This window comes from Pelodiscus sinensis, chromosome 1 (assembly GCF_052426305.1).
Source record: "Pelodiscus sinensis isolate ZL-2025 chromosome 1, ASM5242630v1, whole genome shotgun sequence".
In the NCBI taxonomy this organism is placed as follows: domain Eukaryota; kingdom Metazoa; phylum Chordata; order Testudines; family Trionychidae; genus Pelodiscus; species Pelodiscus sinensis.
This window is the reverse complement of record NC_143052.1, coordinates 190,572,526-190,596,616: the sequence shown is the minus strand read 5'-3', so window position 1 is coordinate 190,596,616 and position 24,091 is coordinate 190,572,526. Positions and strand designations below refer to the sequence as shown.

Here is a 24,091-nt window from a genome sequence, read left to right as displayed (position 1 = left end):
ATTTTAGTAATTTGCATGAAGATCCATTCTGAATTTGAGTGAAAAAGCATGTAAAGCAAAGGTGCACAACAAAGATGTTCTTTATCGATTTAGTCAGTTTTAATTATGCACGTTTCTTCACAGTGTAAACATACAGTAGTACAGTGAAAGTGGTGTTCTCCTCAGCTCATGGGGAATGCCAGTTACCAGTATCAATACTCAAGCAAAGAAGCAGCTCAACGCAGACTGATGAGGAAGGAAGCCTCTGCTGCTGCTGTCAGCCAGCAGTGCAGTAATGCTGGTTAATAACATTTTCTGGTTAAAGTGCCAGATAAAGCTTTCCCTGTACTTTCCAAAATTAAATTGTAGTAATACCATACCTCAATTTCTGCTACACTTTGAGGTGAAAAAAATATTTTCCTTGTGATTAGTGCACATACAGTTTTGCAAAGCACTAAATGAGATCTCGCTACTTTACAAAATAGCATAGACCCCAGAAGCAAAAACCATATATTGAATATGTAATCAATTATGTCAACTGCAAAGCTAGAAATTCATTTTAGTTTTATTTGCATCTCTGATGACTTTATCAGCTCATGTGTGGAAAAAGCATGTTAAGCAGCATGTATTTCACTAATCAAATAGTCGATGTATTTTTGCATTGAATATTCGATTAGTTGATAGGGTGGCGCTGCTGCTTTGAAATGACACCTAGAACCCAGGCTTGCTGCGGTGCTGCCGCTTTGAAGTACTCCTCCCTTCCCCCCGCCCCTCCTTGCTGCCTCTATCTGGTAGAGGCAGCAAGGGGGAGCAGGCGGGGGAAGTGACTAGTCCTTCATATCCCTAATGAGAAATATGTAAAAGTTGATTAATAGCCCTTCCCCAACAAATTGACTAAATTTTAAAATAAAAGATCGACACCACCCCAATCCCTTGCAGAAATATCAGCCATTAGACTTGGATGAACTATGGTTTTAAACATGTGCAATAGCCCAATGCATCTGGTCAGAAAAAGAAAGAGAAAGAAGAGTTGTGTTAACTCGCAGTGACCCTTCAATATCCTAGTGTCATATTATATACTAGCAGAAATACCCGGTGAAATATAGTAAAAGGGGTGATGAATGAACTACATCAATTACATTAACTTAAAGAATTTCCAATAAAATATGCTAAGTAATATATCAGATAAAAGTAATTAACATAACTTAGTTCGTAGGCAGAGGGAAAGGATCTCGTAGTTGCAGTTTATGTGACACGCTTAACAGAAGAGCCCAGCAAATGCCTATGATCAGGTGCTAGTAAAAGCAAATTATCAGTGGGCCCAATTGGAGCTCTGGGGGAACTGATTTTGAGATATAACCAATTCAGTTATTTAATTAGGAAATCAGTAGTATCCATGTAAAGTTTTGTGTTTCTAGCTCTGACCATTTCGGAGATCTTTTGGGACATACAAAAAAACAAATAAACATCTGGAAATGTTTATATGATTTCTATTTCAGCACAAACCTTAAAGCCTTGCTCCCTGGGTACTAGGTGTAGTAAATAACTGGCTACATAAGTTTGTTTAATGTATTATAAAAAACTGCTTCAGCCTTAGCTAAGGTCCAATACTTGGCAGTGCCATCACTAATTCGTTAAAGGGTATAAAAAAGTAAATTAATTATTCGTGACTAACAACTAACTAAATAACTAACAAATAATTAACTCAATTAATTATTCGTGCCTATTCCCCTGACAAGTTGGAGCCAAACAATGAGTCAAAATCCCCTGTAAACTCATATAAAATGCTCTTAAGTGTTTGGATTAAGTTAAAAAGTCTAAACATGGAATAGACACCTCCAGAGCAATTGCAGAAATATTATTTGGCCACCAAACGTAATAAAAAAATTTATGATTTAATTGGTGTCATGGTAGTAACCTATATTAATTCCAATACACAGCTCCAAAACAATTCCCTCTACATTATTGTCCCTATTTATAGTTCAAGATGTGAAATTTTACATTTGATTTCATCATAAAAGCAAAAGGAAAAATTATTTTCAGTACCTTGTACAAACATTACTAATTTGATGCCTATTTTTAAAAATCCAAACTGCAATGACTGATCTTCACACAAGACCAGATATTAAAAATTAAGATTGTCAAACTACAGGTTGAACCTCCCAAATCTGGGACACTCTGGTCCAGCAACATCCTTGATCTAGCAAGGCCACAGATGTTGCTGGACCAAAGAGCCCCAGGAGCAGGAGACTGCCAGGAGAACGTGGGATCCTGGCTGAGCCAGCAGTGGCTAGGCAGGGAACCCCCAGTGTCAGCAGGGGCCAGCAGCATCAGGGAGCCTCCGCCCCTGCCAGGAAACCCCCCACCCAGCCCACATTAGTGGTGTCAGGTGGCCAGAGAGCTCCTAGAATTGGGACGCAGCCGGTCGGGGAATCTTGGGAACCACCTCCCCCTTCTCCTGGCAGCAGCAGAACTGTGATGGCTGGGCAGCCCTGACTGGGAAACCCCGGGGGGCAGCAGGGCCACGCAGCGGCCTGGAACTCTGGCAATGGACCAGGTGGCAGCAGAGGAACCCCTTCCACCCCAGCCGGGGAGCTCCGGGAAATCCCTGTGGCAGCTGGGCTCATCCAGAAGTGGGGCCAGGAAACCAGGAGGAATCCCTGGAGGTAGCAGGGCTGGGAGAAGCAGGGTGGCTCTGGCTGGAGAACTCCTGGGAACCCCTAGCAGCAGCAGAGACAGTAGGGTGGAGAGCCACAGCCTTGAGAGCCCTAGGGAGAGGAGGCGGCAGTGGGGCAGCCATCAGGGGAGCATTAACCTCCTCTGGTCCAGCAAAATCCCTGGTCTGGAACGGCAAGTCCTGAGGGTACTGGACCAGGAGGTCCAACCTGTACCACTGAATGGCAATAGGAATGAGCAAGCTAAGCTCTCTCAGTCACCTACTCCATTCTTTAGTCCCTCTCAACCAGCCATGCTCCTAACTAGGGATGTCAGTGTGTCACCATTTAAGCACCATCTCTTGGGGAGCCAAATGCCACACTGCGCTGCTGCCTCTGGTACAGGCAGCAGCGCAAGGCAGCAGGCATTGGCCAGTACATGTGGGGAACTGGCTTAAAAGCCAGTCCACACCATTAGGGCCAGCAGCCAGGAGTGCGCTGGCTGCCAGCCCCACTCCTAGGGAGACAGCATGTAGCCATGTGACTGCTAAAAATTTTAGTGGCTACACAGTTACAGCAACCACCATTTTTAAACATCCCTTCTCATAACTAAACTGAATGACAGCATGTAGTTCCTTTTCCTGAACTAACAAAGAAGACTATAAAATTTTCTTTTTGGGCAGCCACATATGAGAAACTCTCAGGAAAGAATTACCATTTTTAAGGTACATACAACACAAATTTCTAGCTTTCACAGAATTAGAAACTTTCAACAAAGATAAAAACAAAGTACAGTCTGGCTTATTGGGAAATACCAGCTATCAAATAGACAAGCCCAACATTTAGTTACTGAAATAAATAACTTGTTACTTGAAGTTGAACAGAAACCTACAACATTGTTATGATTTTAAATTAGGAAAAAAGTCTTAAATTTGAGTAATTCCTTAGCCATGTTCAAAACTTCAGTTATACCACTGTGCTATTAAAAATGAACCTTACAGATCTACTTTCAAACAAAATAAGCCAAATAGCATACATGGCAAAAACCATTTTTAAAATTGCAATACACAGTATTAACACATAAGGAAGTTTTAAATATGATTAACTTGAAACTTTTGATTCTATGGAAAACAGAGCAATCAAATTTAAAACCTTATCACTCCTCTACTTTCAATTACAATAATTATTTAGTTGAATTTAACTTATGTCAAAGCCACCACACTATGTAAACAAACAAAGAGGTTAAGTATTCAATAAATGAAACACTGATACCTATAAGTTCTGCAACTGCACTGAAAGGCCAAGTGTGACTGGTAGAATTTGTATGCAAGAACTTTGGACAAAGCTGAAACAAAACAAAAAAAGGTTAGTGTTAACTCAGATTATTTAACAGATATTGTCTTTCACTCTATATTGTGGAGGAAAACAGTGACATTTCCTGCAATTATTTCATACAAGTGAGCAAAAAATCACCACACTTAAATGGTGGAAGTATTCTTCAGTTTTTTTATCTTTAATATTCTTCAAGAAAGTGACAAGATTAGGAAGATATAGCCCTGGTTGCTATACTGTGTTTTGTCTAGAGTCCTTAAGGTGATCCTATGAAGTTGATTTCTCTTTTTGATATAATCTTACTTGCAAACTACAACTCTCTGCCCACTGACACTAGAGGTCATCAGAGGAACGGAAACTCAGCTCTCCAGCACAAACATCAACCACTTCAGCATAGAGTAAATCTTTAGTTTTAAGTAGTAAAAAAAAGCTTATTCTTATGGGGTAAACCACCCAAGGGAGCAATACACTGACTTAGGCTTTGTCTATACAGGTTACACCTCCCAAAACTAGGACACTCATCAGCAAAATCTGTGGTCCATCCATGGGGCAAGGGCCTCAGCAGCCTTGCAGCAGTAGTGGGGCCATGGCAGTGGCAACCCAGCTGGGGCCAGGGCTGCGTGGCCCGGCAGCAAGGGCAGAGCTGCAGCAGCCTGGCTAGCAGTAAGGCCAGGCTGTGGCAGCCTAGCAGGGAAAATCCGTTAGGGGCCACAGCAACTTAGCTGGGCCCACTGCAGGCTGGCAGTTCAATTGGGGAAGTGTGCCAGCTGGCAGTGGGGCTGGTGCTGCTGTGGCAACCCAGCTTGAACAGGGCAACTCAGTTAGGGCCAGTGCTGCATGTTTCCATGCTGGCACTAGAGCTGCAGCTCTGGCAATGGTGCCAGGGCAGCATTTTGCCGGGCTGGAAGTGGGGCTGAAGGAACAGGTGGCAAAGGGAGCAAGAGGCTGAGGGGGCCGGTGGCAAGGGATCTTCCCTGGTCTGGCAAATTCCCTCATCCGGGAATATTCAGGTCCCAAAGGTGCCGGACCAGCGAGGGCCAACCTGTACTACAAATGCTTTGCCAGTACAGCTACACCAGGAGAGCCCCCTAGTACAAACATTGTATATGGTGACAGATGAGTTTTTTCCATCTTCAGGTTATCATCACCTTTCCACATATTATCTACACTGACAGAAGCACTCCTGTCAGCATAGATGCATCTACCCTGGAGTTTTTGCTAGTGGTGGCTATGTTGACATGGCTATGTTTTTTTCCCCACACTCCTGAGGAACACCTCTCCCAACAAAACACTGCAGTACAGACCGGTCCTTAATATGTGCAATCATGTCTGTCTCTAATAAGTAGGGCTGTTTAATCAAGGCTAATTTACCTCTAAATAAGCTCTTTTAATTCAAGCAGTGCTGACTCATGGTTTGGATAGTCAAGTTCTTAGTTGCCATCCCTACAGATGACCAGAACTACTATACCAGGAAATCCTTTCTAATGCAGACAAGGCTTAAGTAAACCTGACTCAGTCACTGTGTCCATTATCCTGATAAATATAATGCTACTGATCTTTTTGCCAAACAGCAGAAATCAGCACTTTGTAGGTCAGTTTCCTGTTTGGAGCAGAAAGCAGGTGTTCTCTTCAGAAAACTTGCTTACAAAACACATGCCACCAAACCTGTTTTCCTAACACAGGGGTTTTAAATGGCACACAAGCAACTCTTGCAGAAACTTCAAGTATTTCTGCCTGTTTCCAGACCTCTCTCAAATCTAACTGCTTAACAAATTCTAAGAATCTTTTTCATCATACACTGCTTCACTTCTACACAAGGACATGTCTACACTACAAACTTGCAGTGGTACAGCTGCACCAATGCAACTACTCTGCAGTAACACTTCTGATCCAGATGTGCTAAGCTAAAGGTGGGCAATAATTTGGGGGGGGCGCACTTAATGAATTTTGGTACATGGTCCCAAGCCGACATCACCCCCAGAAGGATCAGAGCCTGGGACTAGCCTCCCTCCAGAGTTGTCTGAGGCTGAAGGCTTTGAAATAAAAACACAGCAAAGGGCTCGGGGATCTTGGCCACACAGATACTGTATTGCCTGGAAGCCACTTGGAGGGTTCTCAGCTCTGGCCCCTGCCGGGATAGCACTGTGACCTTGAGCCATTTAATTAGGATCCTGCTGCCTGAGCCATTGCCTGGAAATTTGGCGGCAGAGACAGCAGGATATAAATTGAAAGTGGCCAGATGCAGCCCACAGGCTGGATCAAAATGTTTAAGCAGGCCACATCTTGCCCAGCCCCACGATAAGCCAACAAGAGCAAACACACTCATCAGCTTAATAACTCCACATCCTCAAGAGGTGGTAGCTGGTAAACGAAGGTCTCTCTTACCAATATAGTACTGTCTACACCAGCACTTAGGTCGGTATACCTACATTATTCGCACTAGGGATGTTCAAAAGCAGTGTCTGAGGAAGTGGGTCTGGCCCACGAAAGCTCATCATCTAATAAACCATCTTGTTAGTCTTTAAAGTGCTACATTGTCCTGCATTTTGCTTCAGCTACCCCAGACTAACACGGCTACATTTCTATCACTATTAAGTAATCATGTAACTGCTGAAAATCAGAAGTTACGTGCGGCAGGGTCTGAAATATAAAGTTTATACTATAAAGCCTGCAGTGCAGCTGATTCCCTCGGAGTGGGGCCAGCAGTCAGTGTGTGCTGGGAACCAGCTCCTGGCCCCACTCCCGGAGAGGCAGCTGCGCTGTGGGCTCTGCAGTATAAGCTTTATTTTTCACGACAGTGTGTAATAGTAATGTAAGCAACTAACCGACTAGTCAACTATCCGATAAGCAAAAGCTTATTGGACAGTCAACATTAGTCAGCTAGTTGCTTCCCGCCTTCCTGCTGCCTCTACCACAAAGAGGCAGTAATGGGGTGGGAGGGGAAGGAGGAGAAGAGGAGTGGGTGCTAGGGGGAGCTGGGTTAAGTGCACAGCAGGGGATCTTATGCATTTCAAAGAATGAAACGCCAGGTGGAGCCCAGGGTATCTTGTACATTTCAAAGGCGGAACATGCACTAGTCCTGATCGACTAATCGAATAGTCGACAGAAATCTCATCAACTATTTGATTAGTTAATTAAACATCCCTAGCGTATAACCAATAACTCTTTCAGTGGGGATGTTAGCGACTCCCCAGCTAACTGTTTAATCCAGGCATGTCCAAAGTCCGGCCCGCGGGCCAATTGCGGCCTGCGGTCGGATTTAATACGGCCCCCGCTTCTCCCGGCTCCCCGGTGCTCCTTTCAACTGGTGCGCACAGCGCACCGCTTCGGGCCGCGCTGCAGTCCTAGACCCTGCCCTGTAGGGCACGTCCGCAGCCTCGCTCCCCCGCTTGACTGCGGGTTCGCCCTGCCCCCGGGCTGCCATGAGGCCAGCGTGCCCTGCGCTCTCCGACCCCGCGGGCCCTCCGCTATGGGCTGAGAGTGCGGGGACAGCCCCCGCTTCCTCCCCCTCTCCTGGCTCCCCGGTGCTTGTCTGAACTGGCGCGCGCAGCGCGCCGCTTCCAGCCGCACCGCCGCCGTCCATGGCGGCCGCTGCGGTCCTAAAGCCTGCCATGTAGGGCACGTCCGCAGCCCCGCTCACCCCGCTTGGCTGCGGGTTCACCCTGGCCCCGTGCCGCCGTGAGGCCAGCGTGCCCTGCGCTCTCCTGTGCTGCAGTCCAGATCTCAGTTTCACCCTTCACATTAGTTTAGGCAAGTTTTTTTTTCAATTGAGATGAATACATTGCAAAATCTCAGTTAATGTCAGTTGGTCTAAATCAGTTATAAATATATTTGGACACAACATGTATAGTTGGTGTTATGTTCCTGTTCATATTTTTTGAACTTAAAAGTTGATAATATGTAATGTACTTTACAATGTTCCTGACATATATTTCAGCTTCCTGGATTTTTTTTTCATCTGGCCTTCAGATATGAAAGGCAGAGTGATTTAACACCTGTTTAGATTTGTCATCCATGTGACGAAATGAAAAGTATGCCGTTTGCAATAAACTTTGCATAAAATAGTTAATTTGCATTTAATTTTAATGGTTCAAAGAATGTCAGGCAAAATGGTCGGCCCTCACGCATGTTCACTTCTTCAAATCTGGCCCTCTTTGAAAAAAGTTTGGACACCCCTGGTTTAATCAATAAGCAATTGCTTATTGGTTGACTGTCCCAGTTAACCACAACAAGCCTCTTCTCCTTCCCCTCCCACATGCTCTGCATTTAAAAAACTCAAACTGGTGGGCTGACAGTCCCAGACCGCTGTTCCAAGTTTTAAATAAAGAGCATGCAGTGGAGCTGCCTGCCACACTGCACTGCTGTCTCTGGATGCTGGAGCAGCCTCTGTCTGCAGGGAGCTTGGCTCCCTCCACAGACAGGGGCTGCTGCCACAAAGCAGCCTTTGTCCGCAGCAGGCCCAGGCTTACTGCAGATAGAGGCTGCTCCGTGGGCTGTTGGAGCAGCCTCTCTCAGCGGGGAGCTCAGACACACACACCCCAGACATTGGCTATCACCCCACACTGCCACCTCTGATACAGGCTCCTCGGGGTGAGTATTTTAGTAACCGTGTAACTGCTAAGAAAACTTGCAGTTACACAATTATTGAAACGAACAATTTCTAACCTCTCTAATTTTCAGCAGTTACATGGCTACCTAATAAACTGCTTTTTAACATCCCTAGTGTACTATGACATCCCTATTTACTACTGGGGCAGAAGACGTTCTACTATTACTGTAGGTAAGCCACATCCTCAAAAAGTAGTAGCTATGTCAATAGAAAAATTCTTCCATTGACCTTACACCATCTAGAATAGGGGTTAGGTCAGCAACAACTCTCAGGGATGTGGATTTCTTACACTTTGAGAAATGCAGCTTTGCTGATGTAACTTTTCAGTGCAGACCATCTTTTACAGACATTAAGTCATGCTTTCCCATTGCTGCTTAGATCTGTACTTAAATTGTGATAGCTTAAGGGTGTGGTTCAGTGTTCACTGTAGGCTGTGCGCTTGTGCGGGGCTCAGGAGAAATTCCAATGCCGCCCAGCTGATTAAGGGAGCACTCACAGCTAGGTCTGCATTTCTCATGTGGTGCATATTCACATGTGCCTCGGTGAACAATCAAATTTATTCCACACATATAGATGGAAAAGATGAGAGAGAACATTGGTGTAATTATTTACATTAGCAAAATAATCCTTCATACTGGTACATCTTATTTGGCTCAGAACCTGGCATAAAAAAATTAGTATAGTAAAAGGTTTTTTTGGGGGGGGGGGGGTATAAAATGTATCTACACTAAGACAGTCTGCTGGTAAACCTTTTAAGCATAAATAAGGCCTCAGGCTGCCTGTATTTCATAACAAAGTGGCAGCATCTTTGAGGATTTTACTATTTTGGGAAATTTTAAATTAATCACTTATCACACACAAACCAAGCCATGAACGCAATGAATAACCTCTGAACACCTTGCCTGTTTCTTAAGGCAACAAATGACTGCTAAACAGTTTGAAGAAAATCAACATGCAAAAGTACCCACACACCAGCATTTGAGACAGATTTTTTTAAAGTTCATAAAAACTGTTTAAGTTTATCATTGACCAGATTAAATTGTAATTCCCTGTCCAGAATTTATATGAAATTCTGCTGACAGACATTTAAATATGAACAGTCAAAAAAGGTAATCCAAATACAACAAGCTACCATATATGTTTGCTGTTGGACAAAAAAAATCCAGAATACCTAATGTTGTTGTTTTAGTTAAATAAAACAATTTAAATGTCCCCTAATACAGCATGGCAAGAAAATCCTCCAATTAATGATTAACCAGTTGAATTGGAGACAGTTTACCTCCCAATGACTTCATAAATATCTGCTTCAATTACTTTTTGTAAATGAAATAGCCTATCATTCATTTTCTGTTATAATTGTAAAATTAATCTGAAAAGTTTAACATAAATCACTGTTTAAAAGTGTAGTGTGTACCTTCTAAAAATGAAACCTAGCTGAAGAATATGTATAAGGTTATAATAACCAACAAGAATGCATTTGTATGTAGAAAACCATGATTAAATCAAGTTTTCCTGACTAGTGACTTAAATCACACACACACACTGGTCAATATGCTACTAATCTGGAACACGCTCTTGCAACAGTTACCTTTTCCGCTCTATTCCTAATTTAATTAATTTTGCTCATCTTTATATTCCTTATTTATGACAGACTGAAAATTCCACAGATTCCATTCTATTATCACACACACCTCATAAGCTTTTTCTAGACGTGTACATAACATTCCAGATGAAAATAAACTGTGGAGATATCTGCACTGATGGTACCTAGCACATAGTGCATATTTAGCAAACCTCAGCAGAACGTATATCTTGCTTTTGACAGATTCTGCCTATACAAAGACCAGAAATAATTTAAATACTAGTGAATTTCTACAATAAAGCTGAGCATGAGAATGAAGGATTCTGGGATATTTTAACTTGTTCAATGCACTGACTGTGCCTGAGACTATAAATGTTTGTCTTCCTTCATCCACTCAGTTCCATACACAGATACGTTTCTGAACCTTCATTTTCCTAATTATTTCATAATCAGCAGTAACTTTAGCAAAATTTCCATTCTAAAAGATTCAGAGCAACTAAAGATTTTATTAAATTCCTTATGTAAACAACTAGTAGAGCTGATTATTGTAAATAGAATTTATTTTGATCAGCTTGTATATTGTATCTGAACTAAATTTAATTGTGAATTAAGTTTTAGAAACACTTTTCTTTTGGAGCGATCTAAAAATTAACCATCAAGAATATTCCTTGCCATTTTTAAACATCCAGAACTTCAAAGTGATTTGATCAACTGTGGCTACAACCACAGCCATGGGCAATGCTAGTTGACACTATCACTGTTAGCTGTGCCATTTAACCCTTCACTGGTTGATCTAAATTTACTTCTCAGGAATCCTGCTAGTCTCACACTCAGGCTACGTCTAGACTGCAAGCCTCTTTCGAAAGAGGCTTTTTCGAAAGATACTGCTTGCAGTCTAGACGCTCTTTTTCTAAAGTACTTTCGAAAAAGCAAGCCGCTTTTTCGAAAGAAAACACCCAGTCTGGATGCTCTTTCGAAAAAGCCCTGTTTGTATTCAAGAACGCCTTTTTTCGAAAGAGCACTTTCGAAAAAAAGGCGTTCTTCCTCGTGAAATGAGGTTTTCCGCCGTCGAAAGAAAAGCCGCATTTTCGATTTAATTTCGAAAGAACTCGGCTGTAGTCTAGACGCAGGTGAAGTTCTCTCGAAAAAAGGCTACTTTTTTCGAAAAAACCCTTGAGTCTGGACACAGCCTCATAGAATGGGCCCCTAGAGGACAGTAGCTTGCATATTTTCTGTGCTTATCCAACAGAGCTAACTAGTTTGGTAGCTACTGTCATTCCTTTGGGAATCTGTGACCAACGGATTATAGTGACTCCAAAAGAGTACTCTTAACCTGATAGTGGGAGCATAGCATAAGAGAAAAAAGATTTTTAAAAACAGAAGATCTACAATCCTATCTTATCTATATACAAACTCTATTAGGGTATGTCTACACTACAAAGTTAGTTCGAACTAACGGACGTTAGTTCGAACTAACTTTAATAGGTGCTACACTAGCGCTCCGCTAGTTCGAATTTGAATCGAACTAGCGGAGCGCTTAGTTCGAACTAGGTAAACCTCATTTTACGAGGACTAACGCCTAGTTCGAACTAGCTAGTTCGAACTAAGGGCTGTGTAGCCCTTTAGTTCGAACTAGTGGGAGGCTAGCCCTCCCCAGGTTTCCCTGGTGGCCACTCTGGCCAACACCAGGGAAACTCTATGCCCCCCTCCCGGCCCCGGACCCCTTAAAGGGGCACGGGCTGGCTACGGTGCCCGTGCCAGGTGCAAGCCTGCCAGCACCCAGCTAGCAGACCCTGCACCTGGCACGGCACAGAGCCACCCACCCGATGCCCCCCAGCCCACCCCCTCTTGCCGGGACCAGGCTGGCGGCTCCCGGGAGCTTGCCCTGGACCGCAAGAGGCGGGCACCTTCCTGGGCTAGTGCGGACATCGTGGACCTCGTCCACGATCTCCGCACTAGGCACAGGAAAGTGGCCGTCTAGGGCAGGAGAGCTGCCAGCCTAGCCACCCAGGACCAGGTGTGCATGAAAATCAAGGGGGTCCACTGAGACCCCCGACACTGAGCCCTGAGCTTACAATGGCCGTCCTGGGTCAGACCAAAGGTCCATCTAGCCCAGTAGCCTGTCTGCCAACAGCGGCCAACCCTAGGGACCCTGGAGGGGATGGACCGAAGACAATGACCAAGCCATTTGTCTCGTGCCATCCCTCTCCAGCCTTCCACAAACTTTGGGCAGGGACACCACTCCTACCCTCTGGCTAATAGGACTCCATGGACCCAACCTCCATGACTTGATCTCACTTCCCTTTAAACTCTGTTCTAGTTGTAGCCTTCACAGCCTCCTGCAGCAAGGAGTTCCACAGGTTAACTATTTGCTTTGGGAAGAACAACAACTTTCTCTTACTAGTTTCAAGCCTGCTACCCATTCCTTTCCTTTGGTGTCCTCTAGTCCTTCTTTATGGGAACTCAGGAAGAACTTTTCTGAATGCACCCTCTCCACCCAACCCCTGCTTTTAGAGACCTCTATCCTGTCCCCCCTCCGTCTCCTCTTTTCTAAGCTGAACAGTCCCAGTCTCTGTAGCCTTTCTTCATCTGGGACCTGTTCCCAACCCCTGATCATGTTAGTTGCTCTCCCCTCTCCCAGCCTTTCTCTTCCCCTCTCCCACCTCCTTTTCCCAGTCTCCCCCAGTTTTTTTCAATAAAGACAGAGTCAATGTTGGAAGAAACGTTATCTTTATTTTGTACATCAATAAGAAGGGGGGCTAGGGAAGGGTAAGTGGAAGGAGGTGAGGGAGGAATGGGGTACGAGCCCCCGATGGGGAGGACTGGGCTGGCTCTGCGGGCTTCTGGGGGTGGAAGCTCTCCTGCAGCCCCCCAATTACTCCCTCTCCCCAGATGGCAGCCTGCGGCAAGTGCAGCCGGGCTGATGGCCGAGTGGTGTGATGTACCCAGTGTGGGCACTCAGGGCACTCCAAGCCAGAAATTCTTTGCAAGCGGGGCACCCCTTAGAACTGTGTGTCCGGGGTAGGGGTCGGGACCCTTTAAGCACAGCCCTCGGCTAGCCTGAGACAGCATCTCCATGCTCTAAGTCCTCCTTTTATGCCCTGCCGGCACTGCTTCCGGCCATCCTTAAGCCCTGTACAGAGTCCTCTCAATGTGGACTTACTAGTTCGAACTAGCAAAACGCTAGTTCGAACTAGTTTTTAGTTCTAGATGCGTTAGTTCGAACTAGCTTAGTTCGAATTAACTAATTCGAACTAAGTTAGTTCGAACTAGCGCTGTAGTGTAGACGTACCCTTAGTGAGAGACACCCTTTACAGGTACACAGAGCTCTTTTTCAGATCTGGGAAAGGTACTGAACCCTAACCTCCACTAGGAACTAGAAATGTTAAAATTAGGGATGTTAAAATACATTTTTTGTGGGTAAGAATGCAACTGCTGAATTTTCCAGCTGCTACATGTTTACATGGGGGGGGGGGGGGGGGGGGGGGGGAGAAGGGGAGAGAAGGCAGCTCTGGTAAACTGGCTTAAAAGCCAGCTACTGCCTGCCCCCGCTGATAGAGGCAGTACTGTGAGGTGGGGAGAAAATGTAGGTCCACAGGAGTTGGCTTGTAACCTGTGCAGGCCGGCTCCCAACTGTAGCCATCCCTGCCCCCACTGCTTCTGTATTAGAGGCAGCAGAGAGGGGGAGCAGGCAGTTCCCTGGGAGCCTACTTAATAAGTCAGCTCCCTGTGGGCACCAACTCACACTTATTTCCCCCCCACCCATGCTGCTGCTTCTGATAGTGGCAGCAGCAGGGGGAGGCAGGGAGCGGGATGCCTGTAACTGTGACAGTTAATTGATGAGCTCAGGCTTACCACTAGTACACTATAACAGTGGTTCCCAAACTTTTCAGTATCATGCCCCCTTTTTGATTTTTGAGAAACCTTTATGCCCCCCCCCCCATCCCCCCATAAAATTTGTTTAGGGGAAAAAAAAAAGAAAAGAAGAACTGACCAGGACCGAAAAACAAAAATAGCAGCAAAACTTATGGGGAGGCGGGTTGCCTCCTGCCTTCCTGGAATTTCTTCATGCCCCCCAGTTTGGGAACCCATGCACTATAACATCCCAACTAGGAACTTATGGTTATAACTTCCTTACTCAGCCCTAGTCTACACTAGTGATAGAAATATAGCCGTGTTAGTCTGGTGTAGCTGAAACAAAAAACAGGACTATGTAGCACTTTAAAGACTAATACGATGGTTTATTAGGTGATGAGCTTTCGTGGGCCAGACCCACTTCCTCAGATCAAATAGTGGAAGAAAATTGGCACAACCATATATACCAAATTTTACATACATACACATATATATATATATATATATATACACATGTATGTATATGTATATGTATATGTATATGTATATGTATATGTATATGTATATGTATATGTATATGTATATGTATATGTAAAATTTGGTATATATGGTTGTGCCAATTTTCTTCCACTATTTGATCTGAGGAAGTGGGTCTGGCCCACGAAAGCTCATCACCTAATAAACCATCTTGTTAGTCTTTAAAGTGCTACATAGTCCTGTTTCTAGTCTACACTAGGGAGTTATTTCAAAATAACTCCCCTTATTTCGAAACAAGCGGAGCATCCACACAACCAAGCCCATTATTTCAAAATAAGGGGCTAGTTATTTCAAAATAACTCATGCTTTCCACAAGGAATAATGATTTCAAATGATCATTTCAAAACAGCTGTAGTGTGGGCGCTCCATTGCTGCTATTTCAAAATAACTACTCCCCAGTGTTTCCTGGGGCTCTAAATCAAGGTAAAATGTCCACATTAAGGGAGCTTACCTCAGATTAATTTTTAAGGCTTCCATGTAGTGTGGGCACACTTCTCTGAAATAACTTTTCAAAATAACTCCAAAAATAATTATTTCAAAATAGTTTTCCAGTGTAGACATGCCCTCAGCAATTTAGTTACAGTGTCTCAAAGGGCCCAGCCCCTCAAGTTACTCTGCCTCAGAGGCATTAGCCAAAGAGCAGACACACTCAGACTAGTGTCACTGCTAAATACAAGATCACATTGTTTAACATAAATTGTTAGCAAAGGTCCATTAACAACCTTTAGTCATTTGAAAAAGTGTAGAATTCTGGACTAATTTAGCTATAACTACACAAGAGAGATCTTGGAGTCATTGTGGATAGTTCTCTGAAAACATTCACTCAATGTGCAGCAGCAGTCATAAAAGCAAACAACGTTAGGAATAATTAAAAAAAGGGATAGAGAATAAGACAGAAAATATCTTACTGCTTCTATATAAAACTATGGTACACCCACAATTTGAATATTGTGTACAGATGTGGTGACCTCATCTCAACAAAAGTCATATTGGCAGTGGAAAAGGTTCAGAAAAAGGCAACAAAAATTATTAGGGGTTTGGAGTGGGTCCCATATGAAGAAAAATTAAAGAGACTGGGACTCTTCATCTTAGAAAAGAGAAGATTAAGGAGGGATACATAGAGGTCTATGAAATCATGACTGGTGTGAAAAAAGTGAATGAAGTTATTTACTTGTTTCCATTATATAAGAACTAGGGTTCACCAAATAAAATTAGTATGTAGCAGGTTTAAAATAAACAAAAGGAAGTTTTTCTTCACACAACGCATAAACAACCTGTGGTACTCCTAGCCAGAGGAGGTTGTGAAGACCAGGACTTTAACAGGGTTTAAGAAAACTGGATAAACTCATGAAGGCTAGTCCATCAATGGCTATTAGCAAGGATGGGTAGGAATGGTGTCCTTAGCCTCTGTCAGAGGCTGGGAATCAGTGATGGGAGAGGGATTGCTTGAAGAGTCCCTGTTCTGTTCACTCCTCCTTGGGCATCTGGCATTAGTCACTGTTGGAAAACAGGATATTGGGCTAGATGGGGCTTCCAAAACAAGGGTTTTTTTTCCTGACATTTGGCCCAGTCTAGACAGGCCAAATATTGGAAAAACCTCTTCCTACAGAAGAATCAGGGGGAAAAGCAGCAGTGTAGCCATACCCTGAGAGCATATAAGGGTCAGGGATAGCAAGTGATGGGGAGGAGGAGAACAGAGAGGGCGGGGCTTCAAGGAAGGGGTGGAGTCTTGGGGGAAGAATGGAGTAGATCTTGGCTTGTTCTGAAATTTAAAAAGCGATCTTGGGCATAAAAAGGTTGGAGACCACTGGTCTAGACAGTAGTGGGTCCTGCCATGAGGGCATGGGACTGGACTTGATGACCTCGTGAGGTGCCTTCCAAGCCTAGTATTCTATGATTCTATGGACCTTTGGTCTGACCCAGTATGGCTGTTCTTACGTGTGGGTTAGATTACTGTAATGAGCCAAAAAAGTCAATGCCTTTCTTAAAATCATATTTAGCATCTAGCAAAATTATGAAGGTAAGTTCCCATCCATCTTTTGGATGTGTTGTGCTAATTTCCTTTGAGGATAAGGACTGATAAGTCAAAAGTAATCACTTGATGAAAAGTGTTCAGCACAGATGATATGCCATTTTTGTTCTACAGAAGTTGGCCCAATAAAAGATATTACTGTACCCTCCTCCTATGGATATAATAGTATAGTCTATTAACCAATATGCAAAATGCTTATAAGTTAATGCTATACTACACGCATTCCTCACCTTCCCCCCCCCCCCCCCCCAGTAAATTTTTAGCAAGCTGGCTAGCAGCCCTGCTCAGTCTTGGCTTAGCTGGATCTGGGACCTACCCCTGCTGTGGCTCTGCATATCAGCTATGTCTACATTGGCATGATCTTGTGCAAATACTCTTTTGCTCAAGACCAGTTGCGTAAGAGGGCTTATTCCTGAGCAGGAGCATCATAGTTCTTGCACAAGCAGCACTGATTTCATACATTAGAACGTCAGTGTTCTTGCGTAAGAACTCCCCGCCAGTGTAGACAGACAGCATGTTTTTGCGCAAAAGCAACTGCTTTGGCGCAAGAGCGCACCAATGTAGACACAGCCTTAAAGATGGGGGCTGTCAGCCTCGCTCAGTTCCACCTCATGCTGGATCCCAAAGCTCAGATCCCCCCACCTCCCTTCCAGACAGGGGCTTCTGCCACTCTGCCCTGCTCCCATTTGGCACCCCATGCTGCTGCCCCTGATACAGAGACAGCAGTGTGGAGTAGCAGGGTGCTCCTTGGGAGTGGAGCCAGGGTGCACCAGCTGCCAGTCCCACCTCTGGGGATGACAGAATAGTCAAGTAACCAAGAATAATTCACATTGTTAATCCTACCACTCAGCTACAATACTACAAATGATCTAAACCCTTCCATCACCAGAGGGACCTCCCCGTTTCTAAAACCTGCAAGTGTGTGTCAATACTATGCCCTGAAGAGATGCTGGACACCACCTACTCCAAAGAATAAACACATTTTAAAATCTATCCAGCATTCCGTATCTGGCAATCTGGGGCTTCCTGCCCAAACCTGCCCTGTGTCCTCCACAGGCAGGGCCAGAGCATCACACCAAGGCCTCTTTGCATCGTTTCTTGGTAAACCACCCCGCCCCTCTCCCAACACTTGAGACACGCCTCATCTCAACTCACTGCCTGGCCTGTTGCTAAACAAACCCGGTGGCGCCGCCCCCAATAGCCACGCGCTGACCATCCCCACAGCCGGACCGGGGCCGGGGCCGGGGCCTCTCCCCGCCACCTTCAGCGGCAGCCCGCACGCTCCCCCACAGGAGGGCGGGGAAGCCCCTCAGCGCCCGCCCGGGCTCCGTTGCTGCGCCGCGCCTCCGCCGGGTGTTTCGGTTTCCCTGCCGGGGCCAGGTCTGGGCCCGCCCCCTCGCGCTCGCCCCCCCGCGCCGCAGACCTGGGCTGGGGGCGGCTGGAGCCGCAGCGGCGGCCTGAGCCAAAGCCCAGGGACCCGACCCGGGCGCAGGCATCGGGGGCGGGGGGGGGGGAGCGAGACTCTCGCCGCCTCCGGGCTGGACCCCAGGGAAGGGGACCCCCCCCCCAACCCCCCGCCCGCTCACCGCGCTGAGGCGAATCCCGCCCTGCGTCTGCGCCGCCATCTTAGCTCCGGGGCTGAACGAGCGCAGCAGCCGCAGCGGAGCCGCCCGCTCGATTCCCGTCCCGACTCGCGCCCGTCTCCACCCCGGCACTTCCGAGGCGGGGCCGCGCACTTCCGGCCCGAGCGGGGGGGGCGGTGCTGGGCGCTGAGGAAGAGCCGCCAGCTCCGCCCCCTTCTGCGTGTACGTGGGCTCGGTGGGGGGGAGGGGACGGGGGAAGAACTCCCGGCTCGTGCGGGCGGCGTCACTAACCTGCACAGTAACACCTGACAGCGGGAGAGTGGCTCGCGGACATCCCCAGCTCGGCTGGCCCCGCCCCCGAAACCTGACCCCGCCCCCTTGTCCTGCGTACTCACCTGCACCCGCGCTGCCTCCATCCCTCTGTGTGGGTCCCTGCGTGACTCTGTCTGTCTGTCCCTCCCCAGAACTAAAGGTCACCAAATGATGTTAATAGGTAGCAGGTTTAAAACAAACAAAAGGGAGTGTTTCTTCACACAGCACACAATCAACCTGTGGAACTCCTTGCCAGAGGATGCTGTGAGGACCAGGACTTTAACAGGGTTCAAAAAAGAACTAGGAAAATTCATGGAGGTAATGTCTAGCAATGGCTGTTAGCCTAGATGGATAGGAATGGTGGTAGCCTAGATGGATAGGAATGGTGGCCACTGTTTTTCAGAGGCTAGAAATGGATAACAGGAGAGGGATCAGGTAATGATTACCTGTTCTGTTCACTCTGTTTGGGACATCTGGCATTGGCCACTGTCGGAAGACAGGACTAGGCTAGATGGGCCTTTGGTCTGACCAAGTATGGCCGTTTTTATGTTTTTATCCTGCAAACACATTTCCTTCTGCACACACCCATCTACACACACACCCTGTATGCATAAGAGTATAAGAGGATATGTGTAACGTCCACCTATGCACAGCCTCTGCAAATACCTACCCTAGATACACCCATATACCCAGCATAAACACATCGGCTACGTCTACACTGGCCCCTTTTCCGGAAGGGGCATGTTAATTTCAGCTATCGTAATAGGGAAATGCGCGGGGGATTTAAATATTCCCCGCGGCATTTAAATAAAAATGTCCGCCGCTTTTTTCCGGCTTTTAGAAAAGCCGGAAAAGAGCGTCTACACTGGCCCCGATCCTCCGGAAAAAAAGCCCTTTTCCGGAGGATCTTATTCTACTTTGAAGTAGGATCTACTTTGAAGTAGGAATAAGATCCTCCGGAAAAGGGCTTTTTTTCTGGAGGATCGGGGCCAGTGTAGACGCTCTTTTCCGGCTTTTCTAAAAGCCGGAAAAAAGCGGCGGACATTTTTATTTAAATGCCGCGGGGGATATTTAAATCCCCCGCGCATTTCCCTATTACGATAGCTGAAATTAACATGCCCCTTCCGGAAAAGGGGCCAGTGTAGACGTAGCCATCATGTGCACACCCACCCACACAATCCTTGCAGGCATGCACCCATACATCCCCTGCACACACAGTCTTTGTGCAGTCTTACATCCTAGTCCTACATCCCTTGCAAGCAAACACCCATTACTTACACACGCATTCATGTGTGCACACACGCATTCACTCTCAGGCACATTGCTTAAATGTTGCCATGTCCACTGTTTTCCTGTAGAATTGGGCTACTTATGAAAGCCACTGTGGTATTTTTTGAGCAGCCATGGGTTGCAGTATTTTGTGCAAATTTGCTTATAGTCTGCTACATTGACTGATTAAATTTAATTAGATAACTATTAGAGAGCAAGAGAGACAGAGAGTTGTATTTTTAAAAAATGAATTGCAAGAATTGGGGGCAGAATCTGCAAGAATTGGGGGCAGAAATCCTGCACTTGTTGATGACGGTTTCCAGTGGGGGTGGGAGTGTTGCTGTCAGCAATATTGTGTCCATGTTTCTCCTTATGGTATCTTGCTGCCCACTGGCTTTCGTTGACTAAGGCAAGATTTCCAGCCGTAGGGTGAGCCACGAGCTGTGGCCCTGGGGAGTACAGGCTGCACTTATAGGATGTAGTAAAATGAGGGCCTAAACATAAGGCACATGCCTGATAGTAATAGGAGGCATAAAGCCTGGCTAACAATGATAACGATTTTGCTAACATAAAGCAAAATAAAGTTGTGAGCGAGCAGCAGGCCCCCTGCTCACAAAACTTGGCACAAACAGGGCTGATAGTGCAGAAATACTAATTTGTACTAGGCACGAGCTGTAACGCACATTCCAGAGAGATGGTAACACCACCTCATTAAGAAAATCTTGGTAGCAACCTACTCCCAACAGATAACGGGGACATACCAAACCAGGTTCAGGATAGGATCTAAAATAACAGTATGTTTTGATCAAGCGACAAAGTGCAAGGTAATGGATGATATCTAGGTAATGTCAGAGGGTAGCAACCTGATTGGTCAGGAGTAACGTGTAACTTGTTTGCACCTGCCTATAAAGATGGGGGCGCTGTCCTTGTCCGGCCTAGAAGGCAATAGGACCTCCCACAGAGTTTATTATCAGGGGCAATGTTCCCTGTGAACTGAGCACTTGGGTGGCCACCCAAGATTCAGGTGCTGTCCAGCTGATCGGCAGAGTGCCCACAGCTGGTGCACATCTGCACATGTCTAGCTACACAACATTTATTCTGCACATGGATGAAAAAAATTAGAGGGAACATTTGTCAGAGAGTACATATGCGTAGTGGTTCAGTAGAAACTGCTGACTATTACTGTACTTTGACAATAAACGTGGCGTGGTGCTTTACATGTACATCCCCAGGGCCGAACTCTGGCACTCAGCCCCAATGGATAAATGTGGAGACAAGAGGATGAAGACTGTTCTGCTCTTCTCTTTGCTTTTGGTGGCCTTTGCTACAAGTGGAGGACTTTTGGGTTCTTCTTATACCTCATTTTATCTCACGATCTCAGACCTACGTCTACTCTGGTAGCTTCTTGCGCAAGAACCCTTTTGCAGAAGAGTTCTTGTGCAAAAACTCTTCCAGAAGAGAGCGTCTACACTGGCATGTGCCTTTGCACAAAAGATGTGCTTTTGCGCAAGAACATCTATGCCAGTGTAGATGCTCTCTTGCGCAAGAAAGCTCTGATGGCCATTTTAACCATAGGGCTTTCTTGCGCAAAAAATTCATGTTGCCTGTCTACACTGGCCTCTTCTGGAAGAGCTCTTGTGCAAGAGGGCTTATTTCTGAGGGGGACCATCATAGTTCTTGCACAAGAAGCCCTGATTTTATACTGCAGAATGTCAGTTTACTTGTGCAAGAACACACGGCCAGTGTAGACAGGCAGCAAGTTTTTGCGCAAGAGCGGCCGCTTTGGCACAAGATTGCACCAGTGTAGACACAGCTAAGAGTGTTTTATAGACACTACATTTATCCTAATGTATATACAGGCCCCAGGACAGAACAGTCAATGGGCACCTACACATGCACAAGCCATGCCTCCATGGATGTGGTCTGCCTGACATTTGGACAGTGCTGCACCTGTGCTGGCTGGTGTCCAGCAAGCTGCTGGCACAGCCAGGGCTTATGGCCACCTGGTAAGGTTGCCAACTGTCTAACTGCACAAATCCAGAGACCCTTGCCCCTCTCCTGAGTCCCCACCCCACTGCTCGCTTCAAAGTACCTACTTCAAAGTAGGAATAAGACCCTCCGGAAAAGGGCACTTTTTCCGGAGGATCGGGGCTAGTGTAGACGCTCTTTTCCGGCTTTTTTAAAAGCCGGAAAAAAGCGGCGGACATTTTTATTTAAATGCCGCGGGGATATTTAAATCCCCCGCGGATTTCCCTACGACGACTGGTGAAATTTACATGCCCCTTCCGGAAAAGGGGCCAGTGTAGACGTAGCCAATGAGTCACCATTTTTCCACAAGGGGCTTTTGTGCAAGAAGGAGCAGTCTATACTGCTCCTTCTTGCACAAAACCCCCCTCTTGTGCGAGAGCCATTCTGCTGCTTATTTTCAGGTCCCAGTGTAGACTACTTCTGCTTGCAGAAAAGCCCCTTGCGCAAAAATGGCAGCTAATTAGGTATGCAAATGAGGCACAGCAATATTCATCTGCACGACTCATTTGTATATCTTCTTGCTCAAGAAGGCACAATGTAGACGTAGCCCTCAATTTTTGAGGAAGAAGGGGTTTTGCACAAAAGGGGAGTTTTGAGCAAAAAGGCGCCATCTAGGCAGGGCTTTTTTGCGCAAAAACCTCTTCCGCAAAAAGAATCGGCAGAAGATATGCAAATGAGCTCACCATTTGCATATCTTCTTCCGGAAAAGCTCGGCAGTGTAGCCGTAGCCTTAGTTTTTTTTAAATAATATTCACGTTTTCGACAGAGTATTTCTGAATTTTCCAAGTTCAAGTTTTCCAAGTTCCAAGCAGAAATACCCTTTAAACAAAGCAGAAATACCCATTTCACAGGTCTTTTAAAAGGGTATTTCTGCTTTGCCTAATGTCCATAATGGTATCTCCAGCAAGATAGAAACTGAATATATAGGCACTGTATACATGAAACTACTTATACACAAAGAACAGTCCAATGCATGTGAACTGAAAAAGAAAAAAGAGAAACGTTGTTAACTTTTTCCAGTTATAAAATCTTATGTGTTATAAACAACTCTAATGTTGTTTCTAAGTACTGTACATCTAAGGGTTACTTTGTGAATCATTGAATTGAAATTGAAAGAGCAAGTCAGGAATTGAAACTAAGAGAGCTAATTCTCTTCCAGTCCTTTGTTATAATCAGGAGATGTACTGATGGGGCACCAGCAAAATATGTCACCAACTGTACATACACGTGACCGTTTCCTCCATGCTTTAGGACATTGGCTTATTATGATTATAAATATGCATACTCTGAAGATGCTTTGGACAAAATACTTCATGAAACCTGTCAATTTTAATGTTGCAATCTGCTGGATCTGTGTATCTTATTTGGGTGCATGCATCATTCTTGTATGTAAAATATGAAGTATGAGACTGTAGTTTTAAATCTTAGAATCATAGAGCTGGAAGAGACCTCAGGAGATTATCAAGTCCAGCCCTCTGTACAAGGCAGAACCAATCCCAACTAAATCAACCCAGACAGGGCTTTATGAAGCCGAGACTTAAAAACCTGTAGGGATGGAGATTCCATCACCTCCCTAGGTAACCCATTCCAGTGCTTCACCACTCTCCAGTGATATAGTTTTTCATGTAACCCTTCTGCCAGGTAGTGCTGGCAGCAGCCTGGGCTGGGTTCAAGATCTAGGGGTTCCTTTTCATCCATCTCACACAGAACTGACTCAAGCCCCTACCCAGTAGCCTGCGAAATTCACACACCCCTGGGCGCCTCTGAGATGCAATGTTTCCCCACTCACAAGCACAGAGTCTGAGCACAGAAAAGAAACTTTTAATAAAAGAGAGAGAGAAGTAATGTGGCATTAACTTGGGAAAATACCCAGAATTCATAACCAACCCATGAGTAGCTGTCCCAGCTCAAATAGATAGAGCAATGTCCTTTTGCCTCTCAGGCTCACTAGTCCAACAATGTAAGGGTCCCATTCACCTACCCAAACTTTCTCCATACCCCACTTCAAACGCTCCACTTACAGCTCTGTCAGGTCAGTGCAGACCCAGACACATCACCCTGATGACTCCACTCATTGAGCCTGAGGCCATGCCACTTTGTGCTGCTCCTGTGGGTGGCTTCGGTGGTCCGCTTTCTCTCACCAGCCGCCATACTGGCCACCTGCCACTGCTCCTACCAGCCTCTCTGCTCGTCGTTCCCGCCAGCCGTCCTGCCACAGGCCAAACCAGTGACTTCAGCTCTGAGTGATTTCAACTCTTAGAAACCACCTAGGTTGGCCAAAAGATTCCAGCTTCCACTGGAATAACAAAGAGACTCCTT

General features: G+C 45.7%; 1 protein-coding gene across 2 annotated transcripts in view; it reads right to left on the bottom strand.

Moving 5' to 3' along the window:
• MORC3 (MORC family CW-type zinc finger 3) overlaps positions 1-18,325 on the bottom strand; it is a 71,113-nt gene extending 52,788 nt beyond the window's left edge. Inside the window, exons 1-2 of one of the 2 annotated variants that reach the window (XM_075911648.1) lie at positions 18,167-18,325; positions 3,906-3,978 (exon numbers count right to left, since the gene is read on the bottom strand). In XM_075911648.1, the coding sequence (XP_075767763.1) occupies positions 3,906-3,978; positions 18,167-18,205 (112 nt within the window). In that variant the 5' untranslated portion in view covers positions 18,206-18,325. The remainder of the gene's footprint in view (positions 1-3,905; positions 3,979-18,166) is intronic. The other variant, XM_075911658.2, reaches the window with a different exon arrangement.
• Positions 18,326-24,091: the final 5,766 nt, after the last annotated feature.